We start from the raw sequence: 26,538 nt of genomic DNA on the forward strand, positions 1-26,538 counted from the left end.
CAATAAGTGTATACACTGCAAAGTAACCTGCATGAGAAAATGACTAATGTGTTCATACAGAAGATGGAGGAAGGGCAACTCACCATACTGGTTCAGCTGGTGTTTAAAGTGAAAGTACTCCTTATGAACCAATGTTAGATTTCTGACATGGTGACATGGGATCATGGTGTCTTGCTATTGTTATTGAATTGTGCTCTAAATGGCAGGGCTGAAGGGAAGATAATTACTGGTGTCTATATTGTTATTTCAGTCTGTAGCCTGAGCCATTATAATCAGACACCACACTTCCGTGAATTCGATCTCTGGTAAACAGTGAAACGGTTCTTACTTCACCACCGACATCCCTTCATCACGACCCGCCTCCAGGACTTCCCCCGCCGAATGACGTCACGGGTATCTGACCTCGTTTTTCTCCACGTTCCCTCGGAGATTAAGCATTTTAAAGCAACCATGCACACCAGAGAGACGTGATAATCGAGAGCATCACGTCACACCGTGCTATTTTTTTTTTACGTGCGTGCGCGTTCATCCGTATCACCGTGAAAGCATAACAAATGGTGTAACGTGTACGGTGACGGTGCATAGAGAAGCATCGCGACTCAGAGGCAACACGTGGTGTAAATATAGGAATGAACTGTGAACAGCGCAATTGCTTAGGTTTGCTAAAAAAAAAAAAAAAAAAAAGAGGCTACAGTGCGCTGCGGCAGTTGTCAGGGGATATCGGAGAGCTCCGCTCTGATTGGCTGGAGGGGCCGTGTTGCTATGGCGACGGACGGGGGGGTACGGTAGCGTTGCTGTGCGGCGTGATCTGTGTGCGCGCGGATGGAGGAAGCAGCTGCTGATCTTTTGACACAGTAGCTACAGCAGAGAAAAAGCGACTGCATGAAACACACCGGAGCTGCGGAGTCTGAAACGACCTTTTAGTATGCACGAATGTAAGTCAGCGTCTTTTCACTTCGTTCCCGTTAAACGTTTCGGCTGGATTCAGTAAGATTTTGACATATAAACCGAGCTGTATTATAATAACAATAAGAATATTGTAACGTGTCATGTAAAATTCCGGGGCAATAAAAAAAAAAACAAAAAAAAAACACCTCAGTCCTGCTGTGTGTCGTGCGTTTAATTGAATTCACATCGAATCTTTGATGAACGGGATGTTTACTCGACGTGGTTTTACTCCTGTGATTGTTATGGTGTAAAATTCGGGTTATTTGACTTGTTTTGTTTCACCATGAGGCGCAAACAGACCATGTGATCCGGCTAGCTAACTAAGTTGAATCAGAAGAACGCACGCATTTCGCCTTTCAGCCTCCACACAACGCGTCCGTGTGCTCCGTTAAACCCGCGGTTCGTCTCGTCTCTTCACTCGAACAACGTTATCCAGCGAGAGCTATAAATATCCAGCGGCACGTAGTTTCACAGAAACGAAGCGACTGTGAAGAAGAAGAAGCGCGTTAGCTTCAATGCTACATGTTAGCTAGCCTTTGCTAACTGAGCTGTTTACTTCATGCTGAAACATTTCAAAGTGACGCTCATAAACATTTCGGCTTTAGCGAACGATTCCTGACATCGTGTCGTGTTTAAAGACGTGTTTGAGAACTTTTTCCCTCACGTCAAACTAAGAGAAGGAAACGTATAAGGATGAAATACGCGAGATAACACGTTTTTGACGTGTGTTAAAAGGTTATTAATCAACGTGACGGTGGTGAACTGTGTGTTTATGGTGCTGTGGATGAACTTTGAGCTGTATAAAGTGTGTGTGTGATTGAAGGAGCACAAGGTGAGGAGGTCTTCTGACTTATTTACGTGCTGAGTGTCGTTTGACGTGTGACTTTAGACGTACGTGGCGTTCCGACACGCTGATATGTCTGATCACGTCCATATTAACACATTGTGTAGTCGACGACAGTGTCGTTCATTTCCGGCACAGGCTGCATTCTGTGAGTGACACTGACACGTGGTCTCAGAGATAGAAAGAGACAGAGAGAATGTGTGTGTGTGTGTGTGTGTGTGTGTGTGTGAGAGAGAGAGAGTGCTCAGAAACAAGAGAAAAAAGGGAGGGATCGACGACGAGTAGATGTTGTCACATGATCATGTCATTTAGTTCTGGTTTCATGGCTGAAAGTATATCCACTCCAACGCCTCACACTGTAAACACACAACAGTCACACACAGCTTGTAGATAATAGTCCAGTGTTGTTTAGGTGACGTGATCATCCTGGTCATTATAGTGGTGAACAACCCTTTTGTTAACGCCGGGTCATACTTGGGGTTGAACTGAAGGAAATTTTCAATGAAAAAAACCCTATCTGTGCTTTAAAACACATACAAACAAAGAACATACGAACCCCCAGCCTAGGAATGCTGTAGCCTTATTGATACATGTGTCAGTTGTATTAACCCAGTAATTGTAACACCTTTGTTTGTGCACCTGGTGTAACATTAAAGGGAATGAGAGAGCGAATGACAGTAGATATCAATTTTAGTTCGCTCGACCACCAGAAGTTACATTTGTGTTTGACCATCTATCAGCTGCTCACCAGTTGGAAGCTATTCAACAGCCTCTGTTTGTGGGGTTATAGTTTGTGATTCAGGTCATGTTAGTGCTTGCTTTCAGAATGGGATTCGTCCAGTGTGATTTCTCAAGGCCTGACTGTGACTCTGGATTACTGAATGGTACGATGGTTGTCTGTTTAGTGTTGCTCTCTGGAGGGCTCTTGTAGGGCACAGCAAATGATCCCTTGCTTATTGCTGCTCTCCTGACACTAGCCTGGGAAATTAATTAGCCTCATTATGACTTGCACAAAGACGGATATGTTCTGGCTTTTCCTTGCATGGAAGTGTTCTTTCAGAGAATAAGAAAATGCAGCCGTTTGTTTTATTAGTCCCCATTTATTTATTTATTTATTTATTTTTTGAAAGACTGGGTTGAATGTGCTCTTTGAGTATTGTTACATGGGTCTTGCTCTCGATCAAATATAGTCATTTGTTAATGGTCAAAAATAACCGACTTCTCTAAGGGTGTGTAATTCTTTTTAATTAAGACCCTACTGCGGCGTCTAACTGGGTGGACCAGATTTTCAAATGGTACCACTGAGCAAGCAAGTCCGACTTGTGTCCCTGCTTTCCACTAACGACCATGCCTTTGTTTGGCGTTTCCCCCTTCCTCCTCTTCCTCCTCCTCCTCCTTCCATCTTCGTGTTATGGCCCATCTGCACATATTTCTCGGTTCACCTCTTTTTGTTCACCGTGCCCTCAGTGATGGGCCAAGAGATGCAGTCTGGCGTCCCCGGGAGGCCGGGACGCTTGGGTTGCCATGGTTGCGCCATGACACCGGGGCGTGGTAATCAAATGGAGGCACTGCTCTGGATTTCATTTGCAAATGTGACCCACGGCCAGAGCGCGCTCCCAGCCCCCACTCCCATCCTGCCTCAAGCCAGCCTTGAGTCCTCCATCTTCAGCACTGCTCGCTTTCTCTGCCATCCTTCTTTTTCCTTCTGAAAGATTTAGATTTTGCCTCTGAACCCAGGGCCTCTTTGCCTATTGATGGCCATGCTAATGTCGAGCGCTGCCTTGATGCAGAGAGCCGCAGCCCCCCGTGTCACCCTGTGCACAATGGCCTCCTTTGTGTGGGTCACTCCTGCCTGAATGAACTGGGTGTGTTTAATTGAGATGGCAGGGTGTGAGGGTGACACGGGACGAGGAGCAGGCAGTGTGCTGAGGCGACAGAATGCACAAGGACCATGTGGATTATGTGTACACACACAAATGACTCAAAACGTCTAGCGAAATAGATTGCTCACTGTCTAATTGATAAGTGGAAGATAGACTAGCTTTCAACTGCATTAGCATGTTTGTTTATATTAGTTATTGTTTATATATAATATATTATGTGTAGATATAATTAAAATGGGCAGAATATCATCAGCGATTAGAAAATTCATAAATAAAGGAAAAAACATTTTCTAACTTTTCCCCCAGCGAATGTTAAAAACCTAATCTCTGAGCTGCATAATGGAGTCTTGTTTCAGGTTTTGAATTTGCTTAATTTTTTTTTTATTAATTTTTATTTATTTATTTTTTTTAAAGAGTTTGGCTTGCTCAGAATAGAAACCTGAGCCACAATGATGCAATGTCTACCAGGTTTAGGATTACAGCTTTACAGATTCCATAACACTTTATGTCTGATTCTAAGAAGCGTGGGCTTTGAAACATGACCACATGGTGCTCAAAATTGGACGCTAAGCAAATTAGTGACTGAGACATCGTTCTAAGTTAGGCAGTGAGTTTCTAACACCACTAAGAGTCTGAATTGATTTAACGTGTCAACAGAAAGAGGTCTGGAAGGTGAGTCATTTTCACACAGCGCCAGTGACCTTTGTAAGTAAAAATATCTGAATTCAGGATATTTTTTTTCTTTTAAGGTGAGAGAGTCTTCGTATCTATGCCAGTTGTTAGTCTCTGACAGCTGTGTAATGAGGCTAGGTGACCGTCCTGCTGAGTCAGATCAAATCTCCCAAAATGCCCAAGAAACTCAGGGAGCTGCTGACTTACGCCTGATCCGCCTGTCATAAGAACGTTGTAAGCGCAAGACAGAAAGTCATCTCTGTAAGTATTTCTGACTGTGACATATTAGTTGAGGAAGGCTGATTGCACATATTGGGCCATGCAGTGCACAGTTGGCTTATATTTTAGAGAATCTGACTAAATTTACTCTGGTTTTATATCCAGAGTAACCGTTTACATTCCAACCAAAGTCATGTGCATGTGTTGAGAGGTCTTTAGGTGTGTGTGTGTGTGTGTGTGTGTGTGTGTGTGTGAGACACTAACTAATGTCACTAACATTAGTTTTAATCGTCTTTTTGCGTTTCAGTCTCAATTCTGTCTCAGCAAAACGTCCTCCCAGGTGTCCTGCATAAACTGGCTTTTGAAGCATCGATTAGATTTCCATACTCACTTCAATTCCTTGTAAATCTGTACACGCTTACATCTAGATTATTATCCGATTATTATAGTTTCCTCACCTACCATCCCAAAAAGCACTTGCTTTGCCATGTTTGCGAATATCTCTTTCATAGCACAGAGGCAGTTCAGTGCTGAATGAATCCCTTAAACGCTGATGGAAATTAGGCCGCCAGTGCCGGTTGACGATAAGGGAAAAGGTGGTTATTTTTAGCAAATTCATCTCTGTTAAAAGGTACGTTGCTTTCTCTATGGGGAGCCGATAACTCTGATGATACAAGGACTCTGCTTTCATTATCGAGACAGGAAGCAAATAAGTGACTGTCTTTCACAACATTTCTTATTTTTAGCTGCAAGAAAAAAACCCCAGCAAAGCACTTCTAATTGAGAAGACAGCTTTGTGATTGTGTGTGTTGGAAAATTCCATGCCCATACATTGGCTATTCAAATGAAGGTGTGCCTGTGTGTGTGTGTGTGCCTGTGTGTGTGTGTTTTGCAGCTGCTCCACCCATACACATTGTCTGTGTTTGTGTTTGAAGTGGCTGAGAGCCGTTGAACGGCGTCATTAGCATTGTTTCTTTTCGAGGATGATGAGCTCGTCGATGTGCTGATGAGCTAGCCGGAGCAGGTTGGCTTTGTCTTGCTAATGGAGGTTAATAAGAGCGTGTGTGATGCAGGGACGAGAGCAGAGTGCAGGGCCAGCAGACGAACCGACACAAGCTGTTCCAAACATGCTCTGGATAAACTGCTAATACAGGTCTTTTGTAGAGAAGAGCGACATTTTGAAGTGTCCACTTCCCTCCCAAGCAGAGATTCCAGGCAGCTCGGTCTCAGGTTTCACTAAACAGTTTCCTGTATTCTGCTGAAACTGAGCTGATGATTTTGTCAACAAGAAGAGTTCCTCAGGCAAACAGGAACAGGTTTTTTTTTTTGACTTGCGTCTATAGTGTAAGGGACAAAACGTCATGAAAGAGGAACAAGCGTCCCTCCCCCAAACCACTTTCCTGAAAGTGAGAGAGGGAGAGAGGCATGGAGATAGGTAGGAGAGTGTGTGATTCAGAGCAGCACTTTAGGTGATTATTTATTTATTGACGAGCTGTATGGTTTCCATGGCAGTGCCTCATTTGAGTGGTAGTAGCAAGAGAGCGAAGCAGTCACTCTCCCCAAGACTGCCAGCCAGATCCCATTCGCTTGAGCTGATTATTTATTCATCAGTGTATTCGGCGTGATTTCCGTGGCCGTCCATCAGTGGAAGCCATTTAGCCTGCATCTAGGCACCGCTCTGATTGGTCGCCAGGACTCTCAGGGCTTCCTGTTCCTCTAGGCTGTCTGTCTCTCGCGTCTCTTTGTCACTTTTGTTCACAGACGGCATTATTGAGCTCTGGATTCAGGAGCTGTGGCTTGCGCTGTGTTTCTTTGGTGGTTAGATTGGCGAGGCCGTCGCTGTTCCAGTGCAATTTTTAAGCTGATGGCGATGATCAGGGTCCTTACAGACATTTGAGTAGAGTCCTTAGAGGCCCTTAACATTGTGCTGAGGATCCTTTCAAGTGCCTTTCAATTCACTTAGGGAAGGAGCAGGGAAAGAGAGAAGCAAAGAAAAGTGGAGGATCAGATGAGTGACTGACTGTCTACGGTTTCTATTGTCTATATGAAGCCTAATGATTGATTAATAATTCAGATAAAAACAATAAAGCGTATACTCTTAACTCAATAAACCACGTGAGACATAAACCCTGTATGTTTTTTAAAAATAACGCATTAAATTGAAAAACAGATCACGTAAACGATGGAAACTTTCGCATACGTTCTGCACGTGTCTTTGCGTCACTGCCCCCTGTTCAAGTTCACGATACAGACGTTATGCTGTTTAAAGGAAGCAGAAAGCTTGTGTGTCAGTGAACTGAACATTTAACTAACATTTCAAAGCAGAATGATGATGAACACATTTTGCTGAGACTGAAAAGAGCTGGGGGGCACAGTGGCTTAGTGGTTAGCGCGTTCGCCTCACACCTCCAGGGTCGGGGTTCGATTCCCGCCTCCACCTTGTGTGTGTGGAGTTTGCATGTTCTCCCCGTGCCTCGGGGGTTTCCTCCGGGTACTCCGGTTTCCTCCCCCGGTCCAAAGACATGCATGGTAGGTTGATTGGCATCTCTGGAAAAATGTCCATAGTGTGTGATTGCGTGAGTGAATGAGAGTGTGTGTGTGCCCTGCGATGGGTTGGCACTCCGTCCAGGGTGTATCCTGCCTTGATGCCCAATGATGCCTGAGATAGGCACAGGCTCCCCGTGACCCGAGGTAGTTCGGATAAGCGGTAGAAGATGAATGAATGAAAAGAGCTGTGACTCAAATGGTGTACTATTCACTGTGTTCATAACATGTATCAATCACTCGAATCGAACTCTAATGCTTTGGAGAACAAATCACTATGCAGTTTCGCACATCATTAAGGCTGTCACGATTATTAACAGTTGTTTGACATAATCGCGGTCCTTGTATCCAACCGCAATTATTGCGCACGTTTATTAGCCATAAGGGGAAACTTGTAGTACCTGCATCATCCTACATCCAACACACTTGCTCTGCACGTATTACGCTAAGCAAATACGCGTGTTCACTTCAAATGGCTGCCTGGTTTTCCATCACTGAGCCATATCAGCGCAATAATAATACAGAAAAGACGGATTTAATATTGAAGCCGAAAACGACGGCACCTGATGAAAAAGGACGGCTGAAAGACATCGACACAGCAGCGTGTCGAATATGTAAAAGAGAAACAAAGACAAAAGGCACCAACACTACAAATCTTAGAAACCATATAAAGACACATCATCCCACTGAATTTGCAGAATCCACAGCCGCACGTATATTCCGTCAGCTGGCAATAGCGAAGGCTTCGAACGTGTAACGAAATATAAACATGACTGCATCGAATGGTGCACACTGACAGTGTTACGAGGCATGTTGCGAAGGGGATGCAGCCGTTTAATACGGTAGAACAAAAGGAATTAAAAAAGTACAAATTGCTTTGAAAAGCATTTTAAAGCGGCAATCCCGAATTTGGACAATCAATTGAAGGACGATATTGTCAAAGATGTGAAACAAATTCCTTTTTATTCTGCTATTACAGACATGTGGTCCAGCTCATACACGACTCTGTACATGAGCTTTACAGCGCTTTACCTCACAGCTCACTGAACTGACAGGAATTTTCACTTTTCTGAATGTGAACATGGTTTTATTTGGAATCCACAGTCACTTCTTATGGTCACGGTATTGTGATGGTTTCTGTTATGTACAGAATTTCCGTACTTCTGAAAGGTACAGTTTATATTATTCACTGAATCAATAACTATATTAAACGCATTTAAATGTGTCAAGTGTGTTAATTGTATATCGTAAACAATAAACCGTCAATGTCCTAAAACAAACAATTAATCGCTAAAGCTCCAAAACAGGCAATAAATTGACATAATCGCAATTATTTATTTGACAATTAACCGTCACCCGAATTTCATAATCGTGACAGCCCTATACATCATTGGCCAACCTTCACAAGAACAACCGCCATTTTATTATCCCTACATCTTTAATTAACCACTTTATCCTGTCAGTGGATTCTGGGAACTCAGCGTGCAATGCACAAATACACCGTTTATGGGACACTAGTTAATCTCAGGGAATGCACACACATTCACACCTAGGGACAATTTGGCATAGGGAATCCATCTACTGGGTTGTTTTTGAGAGGTGGAAAGAAACCGGTAAACCCACATAGACATGCTAGAACACGCAAGAACACGTCACAGATCTAAGCGTCCCAAGTTCTCGATCAACCAGGGACCGTGGATTTGTGATGTGACACAGTTTTTGTTAATTAAAGCCTGTAATTCTAGACATAGCGTGTTGTTTGTTCTTTTGTAATACGGTCTCTGGCTGTGGTTTTGTCTTTAATATGAAGCTCTTGTAGGTCACATGGAAATAAATTACTGGAAGGGGAAGTGGAGAGAATGCAAGATTCAGAAATGATTCTAACAATAAAGTGAAATGTTTCGAGAAATGTTTATAATCACAATGCACGGAACACCAGTGTGATTTAATCAACAAATATACAACAAAACTGACATTCAGGAACTGAAGATTATTTCAAGAAGTAACGCCTTAATATGCAAACCACTGCAGACCAGTTATCTGGGTTTAGGTACTTCAGTCTGTAAAACTGAATCTTAATAACTCTTCTATCTTCTTTTCCCTTTTATCTTCTCTCAAATAGACCCTCCAAGTTTGATGGGTCCGATAATCGGGATGTCTCCAGATAAGAAAGCCGACTCTCCAGGATCTCAGGGTATGTGCGGAGCAGGAACTCTCCCAGAAGCAGAAAGTGCCTCCAGCCCTTTAGCCACTAGTCTGGACAGGATCGGTCCATCTGGGGCTGTAAGCAGGTCCCGGCTCGAACCCGAGGACGACGAGCTGACTAATCTGAACTGGCTCCACGAGAACCTGCTGCAGAACTTCACTCTTGGAGATGCGCAGTCTTGCAGCGGGCCTTTGTTTGACATCGAGGGTAGTGTGGGATCTCCACGTGGACACAGTCTGTCCTCGTCCTCTTCATCTGTCTCATCTGGGAGTCCAGGTAGTGAACGGGATCCCCTCAAATCCAAGCCTCCTTTTTCCTTCTCGCTTCTGATCTACATGGCTATTGAACAGTCTCCCAGTAAATCCCTTCCTGTAAAGGACATCTACGGCTGGATCCTGGAACACTTCCCATACTTCTCCAGCGCTCCCACAGGATGGAAGAACTCCGTGCGGCACAACCTGTCTCTGAACAAGTGCTTCCGCAAGGTGGAGCGCGGCCTGGGGAAGGTAAGAACACCTACGCGCCCGCTGTTTCAGAAACGGATGTAGATTTAAGTGTCACGTGTTTAGCGATCGTGTTTTTGATTGATTGTCCTGAATATCAGAATTATATCATCAAAGCAGGTATAAATACAACGATTTATTTACAACGATCTGATTAAGATTAAAAAACACACATTGAGGTTAGAGATGCATTTAGCCAGTGTGCAGAAATATATGTTTTTTTGCTGAGCCACGTCTGACAAACACGTTCCAATACAAGACATAATACCACATTTGATTAGTTTTCTACCACAGCAGCAGGGGTTATATTAATGCACACTTCATGGATTCTGTAGTAACAAAGCACACAGGGCCTTGTTTGATGGACATTTCACAACAAAAACCCGATTTAAAAAAAAGAAATGTTTATAAGGATATGTTAAACATATATGATATGTTAAGGTATGTGAGATGATAAATGAACATTTTTTGGAAGGAGTCTGCGACTTAAAAGCTGTAACTTCAAGTCGAATCGAAGCTGCAACTTTAATGATTTTGTGGTTTCTTGGTAACATGAAAAATTGTGGGGTTTTTTTTGAACTATGAACGTCACACTATCTTCTTTCCAAGACTTTCCACAACATAACAATACATGGATAAAAAGGATGACCCGTGATTTAGTATTTAATACAGATTTGTTACTGTTGACAAATTGCCGTGGTATAAGAGCAATAAAACGATAAGTTGTGCTGTAATTGTAAAGTAATCAGCTTCCGGTCGTAAGCTTCAGGCCTCATCACACACAGTCGTTTATTATTTTATCTATAGGAGCGAGACTTGTTTTCTTAATTGAAATGCACACGGTGCACGACTTTCATGCCGTATTAAACAGTTAAACTTTGTCAGTGGATCTTTAAAAAAAAATGTGGCTGTTTAATTGAAATATGCTGTTTTGATGCACAAATGTGAGTCTTTTAACAAAGAGCAATAAAGACACAGGAAGTTGGCTTGTCTGCTTATTTGCATAGTTCACCAGACACAGTATGTGTTTTAGTTACCCAGAGACATGTGAGCCTAAGTGTAAATGCACAAGGTTCCAATCTTATCAAGATGTACTGTGTATGTATAGACTTTTTTTTTAAAGTAAAATAGACTTTATCATATTTCTGGCCAGGCTGGAACAGTAGAGGGTCGATGTTCATTTCTGAGAGCAGGCCACATAACCGATCGCGTAGGTTTACAGTAAAGCTTCCATTTCTTTTCAGCACGACCTGCAGAAAGCGAGATGACTCGATGATGTGATGTGTTACGTTAATGTGTGTGTCTGAGTGAATCTGTGGGTTTCACGTGGCGCAGCCTGGTGTCTGTTGCCATGGCGATGTTTCCTCTTTCCTGTTTATGAGCCCGGCTGATGATTTGAGTCAAGGTCATATTAACCCTGCAGGGCCACACCTCAGACAAAGAGGTGATGAGTCGGGTTTTATGTACACAAGCCAACATGCACACACACACATGCACGAACATGCAGACAAACAAGCAAACATACATACACACGCACGCACACACACACACACACACAACCAGTTCTGAGCTGTTCAACCATGTTGCCTGAGGAAGCTTCTGGGGATTTTTGCATAAATAGACTATTATGTATCACTGAATGCTACACAACGACAATTGGTTTACTCCTGTATTGTGTTGTGTGTGTGTTTGTGTGTATGTGTGTGCGCATAGGTGCATGTGTGTATGTTGTGTGGCTATGAGTAAGCACATAAAGGTGTGTATTTGTAGTGCTTTCTGAAAACAGCTTGCTGAAGTCATGCTCATTTCTTGGCATTCAACTCCTTCCCTCTCTTTAATTCAGGCCAATGGGAAAGGCTCTCTGTGGTGTGTTCACCCTGAGTTCCGGCCCACGCTGATGCAAGCCCTGAAGAAACAGCACTTCCCGAGCGCACAAGCTTTCTGCACGCCACCTGCCTCTCCTCCCAGGTGACCATCTTCAGCAATATGCTTTAAACCAGCGCTTAGTAGCCATTCGTTTGAGCTGTTCATTTGTCCAGTTGTCGTTTGTGATGAACAATAGCAGCCTCATATTCCTTTTATATATTAAAACCTACAAAATATATCCTTTATAGGTTCTAATATTGGATACTTTGCTATTAACTGTGAAATTGAACAAGCCACACTTTTAATAAATTAATTTATACCTTTAAATGATTATTTTCAAAGTGATTTAAACGGTTATTAATGAGTTGAAAATAAGAGATATAATTACTTCGTTATTTTACACTCAATTGGTTATCGCGTATGAGTAGCATCATTTTACACCCATCTGCTGTCATCGTACTGAAGATTGTACGTTTTGTTTAATGAGGCTTGTAGTAACTGGTCGAGTTGGTTCAGCGATGATTGTTAGGTTGTAGAGAATTGGATGCCAACAAACAAAGCTGAAGGAAGTCAGGTATATGTTTAGGGATATAATTACAATATGCTATTTTTTGTCCATTTTGTGCAGCCCTAAAGCTCCAGTGTCAGTTCAGTGCATAATGAATGTCTCTCTGTTCTCCGCAGTGCCTCTTCTCCTCCTTGTCACCTGTTCTCTTTGGAGCAAGGCTACTCTCTAAAGGGTAAGTGGACTTAACTACGGTGCCTCCGAGCATCCGTTCTCTTCTGAAGGACTTTAAGTGGGTCATATCCTTCACACACCATTAGCAAATCTATCATTACACATTTAAGCAGATCACTCATCTCGGCTCCTTTTGTTCCGCTCATCCTCTGCTGGGCCACACCGAGTGCAAATGCCATCTCTTGCCTGTATTTTGTAACCTTGACAACCAAGGCACTGGTGCTTTTGTAATGTAGGATCACTCTGGCTGAAAGTGGCTCATTCATTCACGTACACGCACATACACACAAACCTAGACCGGTGCACTGACAGTCAAACCTGTGTCCATTCGATGTTTTTTTTTTTTTTGTTTGTTTCAGAATGTGATTTTGACGCTGCCACTGCCATGATGCTGTTAAAGTCTGCCTCAGAGCAGAACATTGACCCATGTAAGAGAGCACCATTATACAGATGCCATCCATCTTTCTGTCATTTCCTCTCTTATAGTTTTTGTCTTTCATCTCATGTTTTGTCTAGACATATTTATTCACATCCCTTTTTTCGAGGTTTAGAGGAGATTTTCAAAGGTTGTTCTGATCATCTCTCTGTCTCAGATGAGCAAGAGGGCCCGATCGATCTTTCCCGGAGGGATCTGGTGGTGGTAAGCCGGGATCCAAAACAGGACCACAACTACAGCAGCGTCCCCGTATCTCCCTCTCAGCAGCAGACAACGGGTTCCAGTGCTCCCACACACGGGCAACAAGAGAGAGCAGGCTTGGCAAACGGTAGTCACCCTCCATTAAAGAGGGCCAGACATGAGTCCAAACCTGATGTAGATGATGAGTTGAAAGAGGCAGCTGGCTCGCTTCTGCACCTAGCAGGCATTCGCACCAGCCTCGGTGCCACGAGACGCAAGAGCAGGAAGCTGGACAGGAAATGAAGCCGGGCTCTTTAGCCTGCTCATTCTTTTGTTTCCCTTTACACCCCTCACTATGTGACTCGTTCCTGTGGCCTGTTCTGGCCTCTCTCCTCTGGTTGAAGTTAATTTGTTTGAAATTAATCCTTTTTTTTTTTTTTTTTTTTTTTTGTTTCTCAAAATATTCCAATCATCTCATCCAACAGGCAATACTAACACCAACACAGGAGAGAAAAGCCATACTGATGCTTTTGTTTGTTGTACAGAAAAGATTGAGAGAAAAAAAAAAAAATAGTTAAATCATCCACCAACCTACATTCACAACTAAAAGAGTTTGAGGGGAGAAAAAAGCAAACTTTTTTGGGGAGGGGAAAAAAAAAACTCAGAGGAGATTTGCATGCTTCCACCTCTTAAAAAAACAACACAAATGTATATATCTTGAGAATGAATGCATGACTTTCACAAGTGGCTTGGGCTTCAGCATAATGACGAAAAGCTAGATAAGAAAAAAAAGATTTAAAAGTGCCATTGATTTTGGATCATAAGACTTCAGTTAAGAAATATGATACAATGATAAATGCAATAATTAGTTGACCTAAATACTTGTAGTTATTTTATTTTTGTACTGCTGTTTTTTGTATTTCGTCTGGTAAAGATGACGTGTCCCCTGAAGCCCCGTGCACTCGTAGCTATGATGTCAAATCCATGTGACTTTCCTCTTCATCCTGATTGGATCAGTGCCCCAACCCTAACCTCCCTGAGCAGTATCACTGTAGTTGAGAGAACAGCATGAAAGTAGAGCGGTGGCTCTTTGCATTCACTTCAGTATTTATCCAACGATTATCTCTGTAGTAAGTGTAGTCCTGTGCCATTACATCTCCAGAATTATTTCCCCACATACGTTTACACGTGTGTCACTTAAGCATTTAAACAACTATAGGACACCATGCAAAGAGGCCAGATTTAACCAAGAACTTTTTTTCTCTCTTCAGCAACCCATTTCTATAGGTGTCATTATTACCCACGTCACAGCTTCAGAGCTGTCTGACCGATTCGACACAAGCGCTGAGAGAAGTCAGAGCAGGGTTTTCGAAATAAATCTTCATTGGACTTTAGTAGGATCTGTATGCATGGGGCTTGTGCTTCGGGTTTGGATGTAGCACTCCGCTGCACAGATGACCTCGAGAGAGTTGCTCTGGCTCAAGAGGAAACTGGAGACAATGTGGGCTCTGGAAGAAAAGCGGCTGTGGGAAGAAAGGAAAAAAACACTTGCCTTTCTGCAGCCCTGTAAATGAGGAAGTCATGGGAACGGAAGTCAAACTGATGAGACAGGAAGCTGATATCCTCAGAACCTGCTACTACCAGGACTGGGTTTGGCGCGAGTACTGGAAATTTCAGGCTCTCTGTCTAAACTCCTACTTTATGTTAAACCATCAGGGGTGTCGCCGCTATCTTTGCAACTCTCATCTTTTTTTGTTTTGATCATTGTTTTAACTGCCTAAGTAAGTGAAATACCACTCAACTCTTTCTTGTGATGGCTAAATTAAGCTCTAATCAGGAACGATTGCACCCGACAGGTGGGTAACTTCTACGGCAAACGACGGAGCCTGTTGAACCATGGTGCTACTAAAATGTATCAGGACATATCCTGTATCCTGTGTGAGAGCTCACTAGTCCTGTGGTACCTGTGAAGCTTTTCGGCAAATTTCATGATGACCTTTTAACACTTCTCTATTTAATTGCATCACTTTAACTGTTGCCATTTTCAAGTTGCTGCCCAAACACTTTTGCCAAGGCTGCCAATTTCCCCTCTATTTGTACATAGTGATAACACAGGATGCAAGTATTACTAGAGGAGGTTTAGAGGAGAGAATGACAGAGCTGCAGTGTTAGATTTAAAGCTTGTCAAAGCAGCCACTTGTTTCTCCCAAAACAGGAATATTGACTTCTGAATATCTGACCTCTCTCTGTGATACAGCATAGTGATAATTGTTTTATTATTATTATTATTATTATTATTATTATTATTATTATTATTATTATGCTCCACTAATTCAGAGCTGCCAATCAGTTTGCTTGCATTTGTCTGCCATGTCTGTCTGACAGACATCCATCTTTTGGTTTTGTAAGCTAACCTATGTTAATAAAATGTTTATAAAGTTTATTTTTGCCAAAGATATGCAATTGTTGCATTATATATGGTATTAAAATAAAAAAAGGGTTTCTTTTATGCCTGCCTGTCTTTGACGATTTATTTTATTACAATTAAGTCTTATATTGGTGTCATTGTGCAGCGAGGCCACCTGGTGTTTAAAAATGTAAGTAGAGCGATGGCTTTTGAATCATTTTTTTAAGGAGCGTGGGGTCAGATGGAGCACTTGGTATATCCTAAAGCGCCATCACACATGATGAGTACTTTGATTGTTATTCACAATGGGGAAAAAAAACATTTCTTTCCTTTATGTTAATATTAAAGGATATATAAGATTATGTTCAAAAAATGGTCACGCTGACTCAGTTCAGAACTCTGTTCATTAAGTCTGTGACATGTAATTATATGTTCATTATTGATTTATAAAGAAAACAAAGTTGTTCGCAGTATTTGAAGCGCTCGAAATTGCGTGATTCGTTCTTGGGGGAAAAAGGAAACCATTTTTCAACCAAGTGGACTCTCTTTTACATTTTTGTGAGGATTCATTTAAAATCTGATTTTTGATGCTAGGTTCTTTTTAGAGCTGTGACTAAATTGGTGTTCTTTTGCAGACAGGCAGAGCGTGCTACTGAGCATGTGCAGACTGAGTGGCATCACTGTAGCCTGTTCCTGATTGGAGCAATTGATATTGACCCCACTCTCCCTTACAGTACATATGGCATATTGAACAAAAAGCTGAAATAGAACAGGAGAAATACACCACTAGTGGTCAGTGTGTAAATTTATTTATACCCTATTTAAAAATACTTACATCATGACTAACTCATTTCACATCGAAAGCATATAAACAGCTGTTCTGATCGCTTGGATTGGAATTTAATTATTGCTAATAGTAACTAATAGAACTATTGTACATGTAAAAAAAAAAAAACTAGTTGGATAGACGCATGTATTTATAGATGCAATATTATTTGATGCAGAATATTTTTGGATATTCACTGTGTGTGGTTCTTCTGTTCGCTTAGCCCTTGACCCGTAGCCTTGAACCCCAGGCCTTGATACGTGAGTCATATCATCATACCAAATTCCTCTTCCTGTGTATCGTCATTCAACAGAGTCCAGCTGCAGCTGCCACACATCTCTCATCTCCCACCTATTCTTTCAGACTGACAATTTCAAGGAGGAAATTGTTCGACTGACCCGTCTCTTGTTCCCCAACACAAGTGCAGGTGCATTGATAAGCTGCCTTTGGGTCTCAGTGAATGACCCTTATCCTGGTCAATAAGCCTTCGCTTCATTTTTCATGCTGGTTTATTCAAGGACGAAGATGTAAATCAAAGATTCAACGATTTTGACACCTACCGAGTCAGGTCCCTTCTGGCATAACATCTGGACTCGGCTCTGGCTGCAAGGTTACTGTGACACTGAACATACTGTATGTGCTAAATGAAGGAAGTGCTGAGATAAGAGCCAAGAAAAAGCAAGAAACCTCAGTGAGTTGAGGCTATTTTGCACACATATATTTGATGATAGCAAATTTTGTACAGCTGTATTCGTTTCCTTTTTATGGTTTTTGAAGTCCAAGCAGCATGGAATAGACCATATGTAGAGGACAATAGCTTATAGTGTATGAATTTGGAAAGTTTGTAGGGGTCAGTGGGGATGAGCAACATGTCCCAGTGAGTATAGCGTCCCATCACTATTCTTGGCTGAGCACATCCTAGGGCCATTATGTAGAGAAGATGTTTCTGTGCGATAGACACGGGCACGTGACTCGAAACAGCCAAAGCGACTGGTGAGAAGAAAGAAGTCCAGCTTGAAGTTTTTGGTAAAGAAGGCATAGAGGAAGGGATTGGCACATGAATTGATAGGGTAGAAGAGCACAAGCAGTACCTTGGCATGTGAAACAGTGATAAGCGGTTGCCTGAGAGCTGCCGAGATGGCGAAGAACGAGATGGGTGCCATGCACAGGAAGTCTGTGAAGACTAGCACAGCCATGCGCTTGGCCACGCGGGCATCGGCACTGTCAGGCACCGAAGCAGGGTGCCGCACTGTGAGGTAGATGCGCACATAGCAAGCGCAAACTGCCATAAAAGCAAGTACATTGAGAATGAGCAGCAGCATCACGTAGACCTGTGATGACACCGTCTCTACATCCATAGGTAGACATATGCTGGTCTTCATGTAGCTGCTCACACCTATCACTGGCATTAGAGCAGCAAGAACTGAAAAGAGCCAACCCAAAGCCATGACTCCACACGCATGGTGTAAACGGAGTTGGCGCTCCAGGCGCATGGCGTAGGTAATGGTGTGCCAGCGCTCGAGTGTGATGGCTGTTAGCGTGTACACAGAAAGCTCACTCGCAAAAACTGTCAGGAAGCCTGCCGAGCTGCACCCGGCACCGGTTTGCCACTCGATGCCATAGTTGTAGTAGTGCGATCGGGTTTGTACATCCACTGAGGCGATTATCAGTAAGTAGAGGCCCATGCAGAAATCAGCAAATGCCAAATGGCACATCAGAAACCTGGGTACTGTTAGCTTTGTACGGCTACTGAGGAGCACTAACAGAACGGTGAAGTTTCCCAAGACTGCCAACACACTGATAAACCAGATGAGGACACGCAGGAAGGTGAAGCCCATGATGTCCTCGCATGGGTTGAAGGCATCTGGCGCGGGGTAGCAGCTCACTTCTATCACATCCTTACAGTGCTCCTCAAAGAAGTATGGCTCCTGGTTGCGAATGGTGGAATCGTTACACAAATGGTTCTTCGCTGACCTATATGTACACATAAAACATGTTTAATTAATTCAGATATTATGAAGACACAGTATGACAGTGACCTTTTTACTTTTAAATAACAATTAATTTTAGTTTTTTTAAATTAACCCCATTCAATTGAAGTGGCCGATCAACCAAGCTAATAAATCATAGACCTCCTGGCTATGCTGTAATGATCACTGAAATCCTATAGTGACCACAATCAAAGCAAAATTGTGTATCTTATCAGGTATAGATCAGCTTTTCTTACTTGTTCTTTTTGAAGTTTTTGAAGGCACAGCAGTGGCTTGGGTACGTGAGGTTGGCCTGAGTGAGCTCTGTGAATATCTCCAGGTTGGGTAACCATCTCAGAGAGTAGACTGATGTGGCAATCAGCAGCTTCAGTCTCCTCAGCATGTTCTCTGGCAAGGAACTGATTGCAGTGCGGGAGATGTCCCTGTACAAACAAGCACATCTGCCTCAGGTAAATATTACTAACGAATGTGGGAAGTATTTCTGTAGCTTGAATTTGCAACTGATGTCTATGCATGTGACAATAAACAGGAAACTCCAGGGTGTTTCTCAATAAATAAATAAATAAACAAACAAACAAACACTCAATATCTATCCACTGCACATGTATCCAATGAGCAGGTTACAACAGACAATACGCTTTCCTTTACTGGAGAAGAATGGAAAACTGATTTACTCGATACTCATTTATAATAGAAATCTTATGCCAGCTGCAGACTGTAATATATGTTTCAGCGAACATATATCAAGAGAACGTTTCTGTTGAACACTTTCATTAATTTTTTATTAAAATCTCGTTGAAAAGAGAACTCACTATATAATTCACCTTCTTTTTCATGGGGTAGAGTTTCAGGGTTTGAGTTACCAGTGTAGATTTAATTACGGATGGATATCATGAAACATTTAGCAAAATATAAATAAGGAGTGTAACTTTTTTTTATTGTATTGCTCCAGTGTGATAAAACCAAATTAACTGACTTATGTAGTAAGACAAGGGAAAGCTGTGTAGGCAGTGGTGTAAAAGTTCTTGCTGGACTGTGTGATGCAGCTGGTGGGTTGAATTGTTGTTGACTTTGAGAGCTGCTCATGCTTACAGAACGAGGGGGCCTTCAGCACCAAGGAAGGCGTAGTTGTGGATACGCTTCAGCTGTTGGTTTCCCATGAGAAACCTGGGGGAGGGTGGAGGTTGTGTCAGAGATGAACTTTTTTTATAGAGATGTTTTTATGTATGTATTTATAACAAACACATTTTTAATGGCACTTACAGTTTTTCTATTTTGGTGCCGTTAAAGGCATTTCTGTCCACTTCGGTGATTCCGTTCTTTGTCAGTCTCCTTTAGGATGAGATAACAATAGTAAAAGTGTAATCTCACAGTTTTTATTATTGTACCATGTAGTACAAATAAAGGAAGAAAGAATGATCCTCTTCCAGAATATACTTACAGTTCAGTTATTGTACCACTGGTAAGTCCTACAAAAGCATTGCTGGGAATCACTTGAATATGCATGTTATCTTCTAGGTCACTAAAAAGCAAAACAGCCTTACTCAAGCTTTAATAAACACTTTTAGACATACATCTAAGATATTTATCCAATACCTGGGTTAAGACCTGATGTATTAGATATTTTATAGGGACACAATGACAAACATCCATCTGTAAATGTATATACAGTAAATGAATCTATTGATACATCTATATCTATACACTGTAAATACTGTAAAGAAAAAGTATTCTATACATACAACAGGAATTCAAAAGCAGCAGACTGGACACTGGAGAAGTCAGGTAAGACTGTGAGGCCTGTGTTTGAAATAGTCCTGAAACGTACACAGACACACTGATGTAGATTTAATGAAACTAGTTCATCAATGAAGCCAAACAAAACACTAAACTTTGTAGGTTTCTTGTGAGACAGTTGTTTGATAGAGTAACGAGCTGTGTTTGGACCGTTCTGCCTTTTGCTGAAACGTTACAGCGATTTTCACCATAAAGTTTAGACAGAAACTCTAAAGGGAATACATTCCCTTTGCCTTAGAAGAATACAGAAAAAGTCATACTCACAGATATCTCAGTCTTGGAAGTCCCCAGAATGTATTTCTGTCCATTCTGACAAGATTTTTTGATTTAGTAATAGTACTGTAATGAAGAAAACCATGTAAAAGATACATTTTGTACGTGCTATTAGAATGATTTTTAATAGTGTTGCTTTTCTTTGTATTTGTTGTTTCTGTTGCAGAATACAATTCATTGATGAAGGTATATAATGGTACCACCGGTTCCAGCTAAAAACGTACATCTCTTCCAGTTTAGTCAGGTTCGCAAACGCGTAGGCTTCAATACTCTGGAGGACTCCGTTCTCCGACACCATTCTGAGAGAGTGATAACAGCCGTAACGATCATTTCACACTGATATCATCAGCAACACACACAATATTAAAGCTAGTAATAAAAGCCTAATTTGGTTGTAAAAAAAAAAAAAAGTACAGTTTACTAGATGTTTACCCTCTTAATGATCATCTTGAGGAAATCACATCTGCAGTATTAATCTACATTTCATTTCATGTGTTTCATACTTTTAAGGTCATGTTCTAAACCAAGTCTCGCACCTAATTTACAATATATGTTCTTCTCATGACTGCTATATTTCTGCAATTCATATCTCATGTGTTTTGTCCCTTCTCAGTATCAAAGACTAAACATGTTTAATCCAGACTAAATACAGAATATTTATGACTTTTCACTTTAAAAACAAAAACACCAGAAAAACATATGGCCAGTAAAGTGGTTCTTTAATATTTTTACTCACATGCGTTTAAGGTCATGAAGGGATGACATGGCTTTACTTGGAAACATGATGATCTGAGTCAGCTTGATCTCCCTGACCATAAAGACAGTTTTATACCATGATTTCAGCATATAATACATTAACGGAGTAAAAAAAAAAACACTAATATGTATTTAATGTTTCGTCATTAAACTTATTACAGTGTTATTAATATATCAATCGAATGACTGTGCTAGAAAGTACAGTGTCACACACGCATCATGTAGACTAGCAGTGTGTATCTGGGATATTCTGAAATGGTCTAAATAATAGAAGAGGAAATCTTTTTTAACAAACCAACTTTTCCCCATTACTGATATTTACAGTCCAAATGATACCTTTACACATTTTTATATAGATATTTCATAATTTATCTAATTTATGTTTTTATGCCAGATGATAATGCTTGACTTCAACCCAGTGTCACAAGACATGAAAATCTTGTCATAATGGGGTGAGTAATAAAAGTCTTATCACATCATTATTGGCAATAATTGTAATAGCGAATTTTCACTTAGTGTGTTCTAGACCGCATAGTTTCTTCTAGATTTTTTGGTATAAAGAACAACTTTTGTTTGAAGTGTATAAATGTTATCAGAGTTATAAATCAGTGCTTCTGACTGATTCTGAAGGCAGAATAATGATTGGGGCACCAAATAAAGTAAAATAAAGTACACAGAAATGACCGATTTACAAGGTATAACGTGGAAATGTGTAATAAAGGGTAATAAGAACAGATTGAGGTATCAGCCTTTATGATGGACCTAACAATAACAATTTCATGAAAGAACACAGCATTTTATGAGCTCTATATATCAGGTGTTTGATTATAAGGCCAAAGGGAATGTAGCATGTACTTCAAACATTATGACGATGTGATGATATACAGGTTTGGGTTATAATAGAATATAATAAACCATTTGCTCATTAGAGAACATTCATCACATGACACATAAAACTTATAAGTGTAAGCTCTAAATCTCTGTGACTTATAACAGCATATAATGTCTTGCATGGCATGTTTATGAGCAGTTTATGTATTATGCTACCCAACATTTTTACACAGCACAAAAACATCTGAGTTATCTACTTATCAGTAACATCGGATGACAGGTCGACTGATAAACTCTTCATACGCACTAACTGGGATGAAGTGTAATGAATAAAATAATCATGAAAACTAAATGGCCCAGATTAAAAAAAGAAGAAAAATGTATTACTATTATGTATTACTCATTCAAACAGCAGCACCAGATGATTAACAAAAAAAGTATGATTATGCCGACTATAAGCAATTTGCTGGCATGACATGGCATGCAACCAAATGCAAAGTAGGAGAAAAAAAATATACTCTAAGTAGTAAATGTTCTCTTCATGTTAAAGTGAGGAGATGAAATGTCTGGTCCAATCAGTACAAAAACATTAACTTGAAAAGCAGTTGTGTCTGGACTTGCCAGTGCAAATATGATATGCTTTTGTTAGATTAAAAATAAAATGGGACGAAGAGTACCTATTATTTTCTACACTGTAGAATGGCAGAGACAAGTGCAATACATGCAAGTGTTCTCTTTTCTTCTTGTTTGAATAGATTGATTCATGGGAGAGGAAAAATGGTTATAAGAAGTGGCTGATTCAGACACGTGGCGTAATGCGAAAACAACTCTTGTGGAAAGTATGAGTGCTCTTTCTTGATATCGCTGACAATCAATGGATTTTGTAACACGTTATTTATACACACACACACACACTCTTGCAATTAAAGAATACATCAAGAAGCTTTGTTTGGACCACAGTCTGTTACTGCAAATAGATTTATTCCTAATATGTTTGTATGAACAATTATTAAAAAAATATTGAGAGTTTTATTTTGCTTAGCTCATTTTACAGTACAGAATCCACTTGTCTTTAAGGTATTTCTAATTACTTATTATTATTTATCTTTTTTTTATCTCTTTAACTGTGCCGAAACTGTTTTTAATCATGCAAAACATTGACATTTTTATTACTTCTGCTTTTATTGAGCTATTTTCACCTTTTGTTTCCTTTAGCAGGATGAGAATGATAAATTCACTTCAGGTGAAAATTCTGGTGTTTTTCTCTGTCTCTCTCTCGCTGTCTTTGGGATATTCTAACATTGGTTCACATGGGATGTCTGCATAGGAATGTGTCTGGATTGTCTGCGGTTACGATATTATTCAGAATGAAGGGAGCCATCTGCAGCTCTGTGTCTCCTCTATCAGCTCCTATCAAGCGCAGAACTGTATGTTCTAGCTAAGTAGCAAATTTGTGTTGCTCAGACACACGGTGCAGGACTCTTGTATCCTTCCTTGTGATCACCCAAAAATGGCTGAAATAAAAAGTAGCCAGATTGAACATAAAGTCCTATTCTGGAAAGTTATGCAGGAATACAGCATGGTGTAGCTTAAGCAGTGTGAGGGATGACACTGGGCTTAAAGCTAACAGAGGCAGGTGTCTCAGAGAGTGACGTCACCTGATGTGAGCACAAACTGCTCACAGAAATAGAAGTTATAACAAACCACCCAGGTTTAATGAGCCTACGTGCTGAGCATGTGCTCTTCTTTCCCTCCTTCCCTCTCTTTCTCAGTCAGAGTCAAACATGCTGAATGAGAACAGCTTCTTATGCTTGAAAAAAAAAGAAAATAATGATGAATGAAAAAACAGGCTATTACCACTCACCCCACCAGTCCAAGGCTGAACTGTGCGTGTGGAGTCCAACAGCCTTGAGATTGCAAAATATATGTTTCAGGAATCACAACAGCAGCATAATTTTGTTGTCAGTCAAAATTTGCAAAACCATGAACAACAGTCGGCTTAAACAATAAAGGAATGCTACTGCTGTACAACAGGTTCTCATGAGAAATGTCAAACTATTCTTTTATAAATTGATGCATATTTGTTGTATTATAATCCTGTGCAAATGTCTAACCCAAATTCTATATAATTTTGCATATATATATATGTATGTGCTCTATATGTTTGCCCACCAAAAATAAGAAGTAACAGATTTTGCATTCAATTGGATTATATATTTTAAAGCAATTAGCACATTAATTAATAGACGATTTTTCAGATAAAACCATTATCCCTGGGATGTGTAAGTAACAGAAGTAAATGAAACAAAGACTGCAGTTTGAAACGCTTTCATTTCACAATTTTTCTGAAGGCATATAAAATTCTACCAATTTTTGTATCATTTAATGCAGTATTTTTTGACTCCTATGATGTTAATAGGACAGGGTATTGTAACAAATGTGTAATGTATAAAGTGCATATACTTACACGTATGTGGTATTTTTTGGTATTTGGCATGGCATCTGATGCACTTTGCTGCCAAGACACAAGAAGGTGCGAGTTGTCCCATTGGCCAAACAAGCATAAGATCCTAAAAACATGTCCCCTGCGTGCATCATGAGCCAAGAGAGTGTGATGCGCAGCATGGCCACCCAGACCATCCTCTTCATTGTTATGAAGAAATGCACTCCTAGTACACTCTTTCTATCCTGTGTGGTTAAGCGATAGTTTATTTGACTCTATTAAAACCTGAGCAAAGCCCTCAGTGCCTCCATCTCCACACTCCAGGTAAGACTCTGGACTGTTTATGTGGATTTGCCGCGCTGGGATGCTACAAGTTCAGAGTATTGTGGCTGGAGTTGTGGGAAGGGCGATTCTTGCTGAGCAGTGTGGTTGGTTTAGAATACTACAGCCAAAGCCATTGAAGACCTTGGGATAGACGACCTCTGATAACAGCCGTATGTAACGCTCGTTTCTATTCCCAGCCGACTTACCCTCCTCCTTCTCCTCTTTTACTCCAAATCTCATCCCGCTCTTCACAATCCTTCCTCCCATTTCTTACCAAGATCTTCAAATGCAAACATGGACAAGTCCAACATGCTAGCATTCAGTGTTTCACTGACCTATGGTAAAACCAAATCACCATTCAATATCTTTTCTAGATATTTCTTCAGAGGAGAGATTTCACATATTATATCGATAAGCTCATTCAACAGTGGTTTTAAAACTAACATGGTTGACAAGACACAATGCTATTTTTATAGGATAGAATAACATGTTCCCAGCAACCCTTCCTTGAATGGGGGCATTTGAGGTTCTGTTTTGCCCTGCACTCTGTTTAGTCCTAAAATCTTGGTTTGTGTGTCAAAAGGACATGTGATAGCAGTGAACAATGTGTTCCCTTACTCTCTCTTCAGCAACTTCCGCTCTTAAGAGTTTTGACTTTAAACACAAGTACAGATTAAGGGGCAGGCAATATGACAATATTCTATCAAATACAAAAGAGATGACAGTGTGCTTTTCAAAGAATATTATTATTATATTATAAGGTGTTGTGAGTGTCTAGATAGAGGGATGGATGGATACTTTATTGATCCTAGAGGAAATTCAAGGATCAGTAGCAACATACAGAGAAATAAGATGATCACAACACATACATGTTTATGCAACTGCTACCTCACTTGTTAATATACACATTTAAATTGGATTTTGTTTAGAAGATATGTTCAGCTATTTTACTAATTTACTAATTTACTATTAATTACTTATTTACTTATTTATTTATTTACTAGTTTAATTCAGATTCACATTGTATTAGTCAGACACATAATCATACACAGTACAAAATGCAGTGAAATCCTTTATATGACTGTCTGTGTTTTAACAATAGAGTAATAGAGTAAAAAATCTAATTATAGGTAATTTCACAGAGGATAAATAGACAAAATATATAAAATACAGCTTAGAAATACAATACAATGACTGATTATTCAGGTTATTCAATTATTTTTTCAATATGTTTAATATTATTTGTAACCCATTTGTGCTTTAGTTTATTCTTATTTTATATAAAATATGCATTTGTGCATTATCTTTTATATATGCAATTGGAACAGCTCTAATTTCCCCTTGGGATCAGTAATGCTGTCTGATCTTATCTGATGTAAGTTATTATCTCTTAATGAAATTAAGCTTTCTTTTGTTGTTAATTTCCCCTGGATTTTAGTCATACAAAGATGTTTTATTGTTCTGATATATCTAAAGGAATTGTTGATACTCCTAATGGTTTTGTGTTGGTTTTCCCAGCTCTATGTCTTTTACGCAATCCATAAAATCATGAGTTTATATGAAACTAGAGTATTCCAGAAATTGTTCCAAGATTTTATACAGAATGCAACAAAATAAATAAATAAATAAATAAATAAATAAATAAAATAAACAAGCAGACAAACAAACAAAAATTCAGGAAATAATTTTTTTTAACCTTGTTACATTTTTTGTTTTAATGTCTAGTTGATTTTCTGAAATCTGCAAAGATATATTTTTTAACTACTCATCTCTCTCAGATTTTTGTAGAATGTCAGGAGTAATACATTCATGCTTAATTTATGCCACAGCACAGCTTGCTGATCACAGCA

At 40.2% G+C, this 26,538-nt stretch overlaps 2 protein-coding genes across 3 annotated transcripts; one reads left to right on the forward strand and one right to left on the reverse strand.

Moving 5' to 3' along the window:
* Positions 1–472: 472 nt before the first annotated feature.
* On the forward strand, positions 473–15,549 carry foxn2b (forkhead box N2b). 2 transcript variants are annotated; one of them, XM_060896266.1, is made up of 7 exons: positions 473–935; positions 4,425–4,608; positions 9,233–9,822; positions 11,663–11,787; positions 12,370–12,425; positions 12,784–12,852; positions 13,018–15,549. In XM_060896266.1, the coding sequence occupies exons 3-7, from the start codon at positions 9,247–9,249 to the stop codon at positions 13,341–13,343; spliced, it is 1,152 nt and encodes a 383-aa protein (XP_060752249.1). In that variant the 5' UTR covers positions 473–935; positions 4,425–4,608; positions 9,233–9,246; the 3' UTR covers positions 13,344–15,549. The 2 variants fall into 2 exon arrangements, with proteins under 2 accessions (XP_060752249.1, XP_060752241.1); XM_060896258.1 differs by lacking the exon at positions 4,425–4,608.
* A 1,575-nt stretch (positions 15,550–17,124) lies between these two features.
* Positions 17,125–24,570, reverse strand: fshr (follicle stimulating hormone receptor). Its single transcript, XM_060889966.1, has 10 exons — positions 24,389–24,570; positions 21,071–21,142; positions 20,559–20,633; positions 20,326–20,400; positions 20,007–20,081; positions 19,706–19,786; positions 19,528–19,596; positions 19,357–19,431; positions 18,501–18,686; positions 17,125–18,247 (listed from the first exon to the last, which is right to left on the reverse strand). The coding sequence occupies exons 1-10, from the start codon at positions 24,568–24,570 to the stop codon at positions 17,125–17,127; spliced, it is 2,013 nt and encodes a 670-aa protein (XP_060745949.1).
* Positions 24,571–26,538: the final 1,968 nt, after the last annotated feature.

This window comes from Tachysurus vachellii, chromosome 2 (genome assembly GCF_030014155.1).
Source record: "Tachysurus vachellii isolate PV-2020 chromosome 2, HZAU_Pvac_v1, whole genome shotgun sequence".
NCBI lineage: Eukaryota > Metazoa > Chordata > Actinopteri > Siluriformes > Bagridae > Tachysurus > Tachysurus vachellii.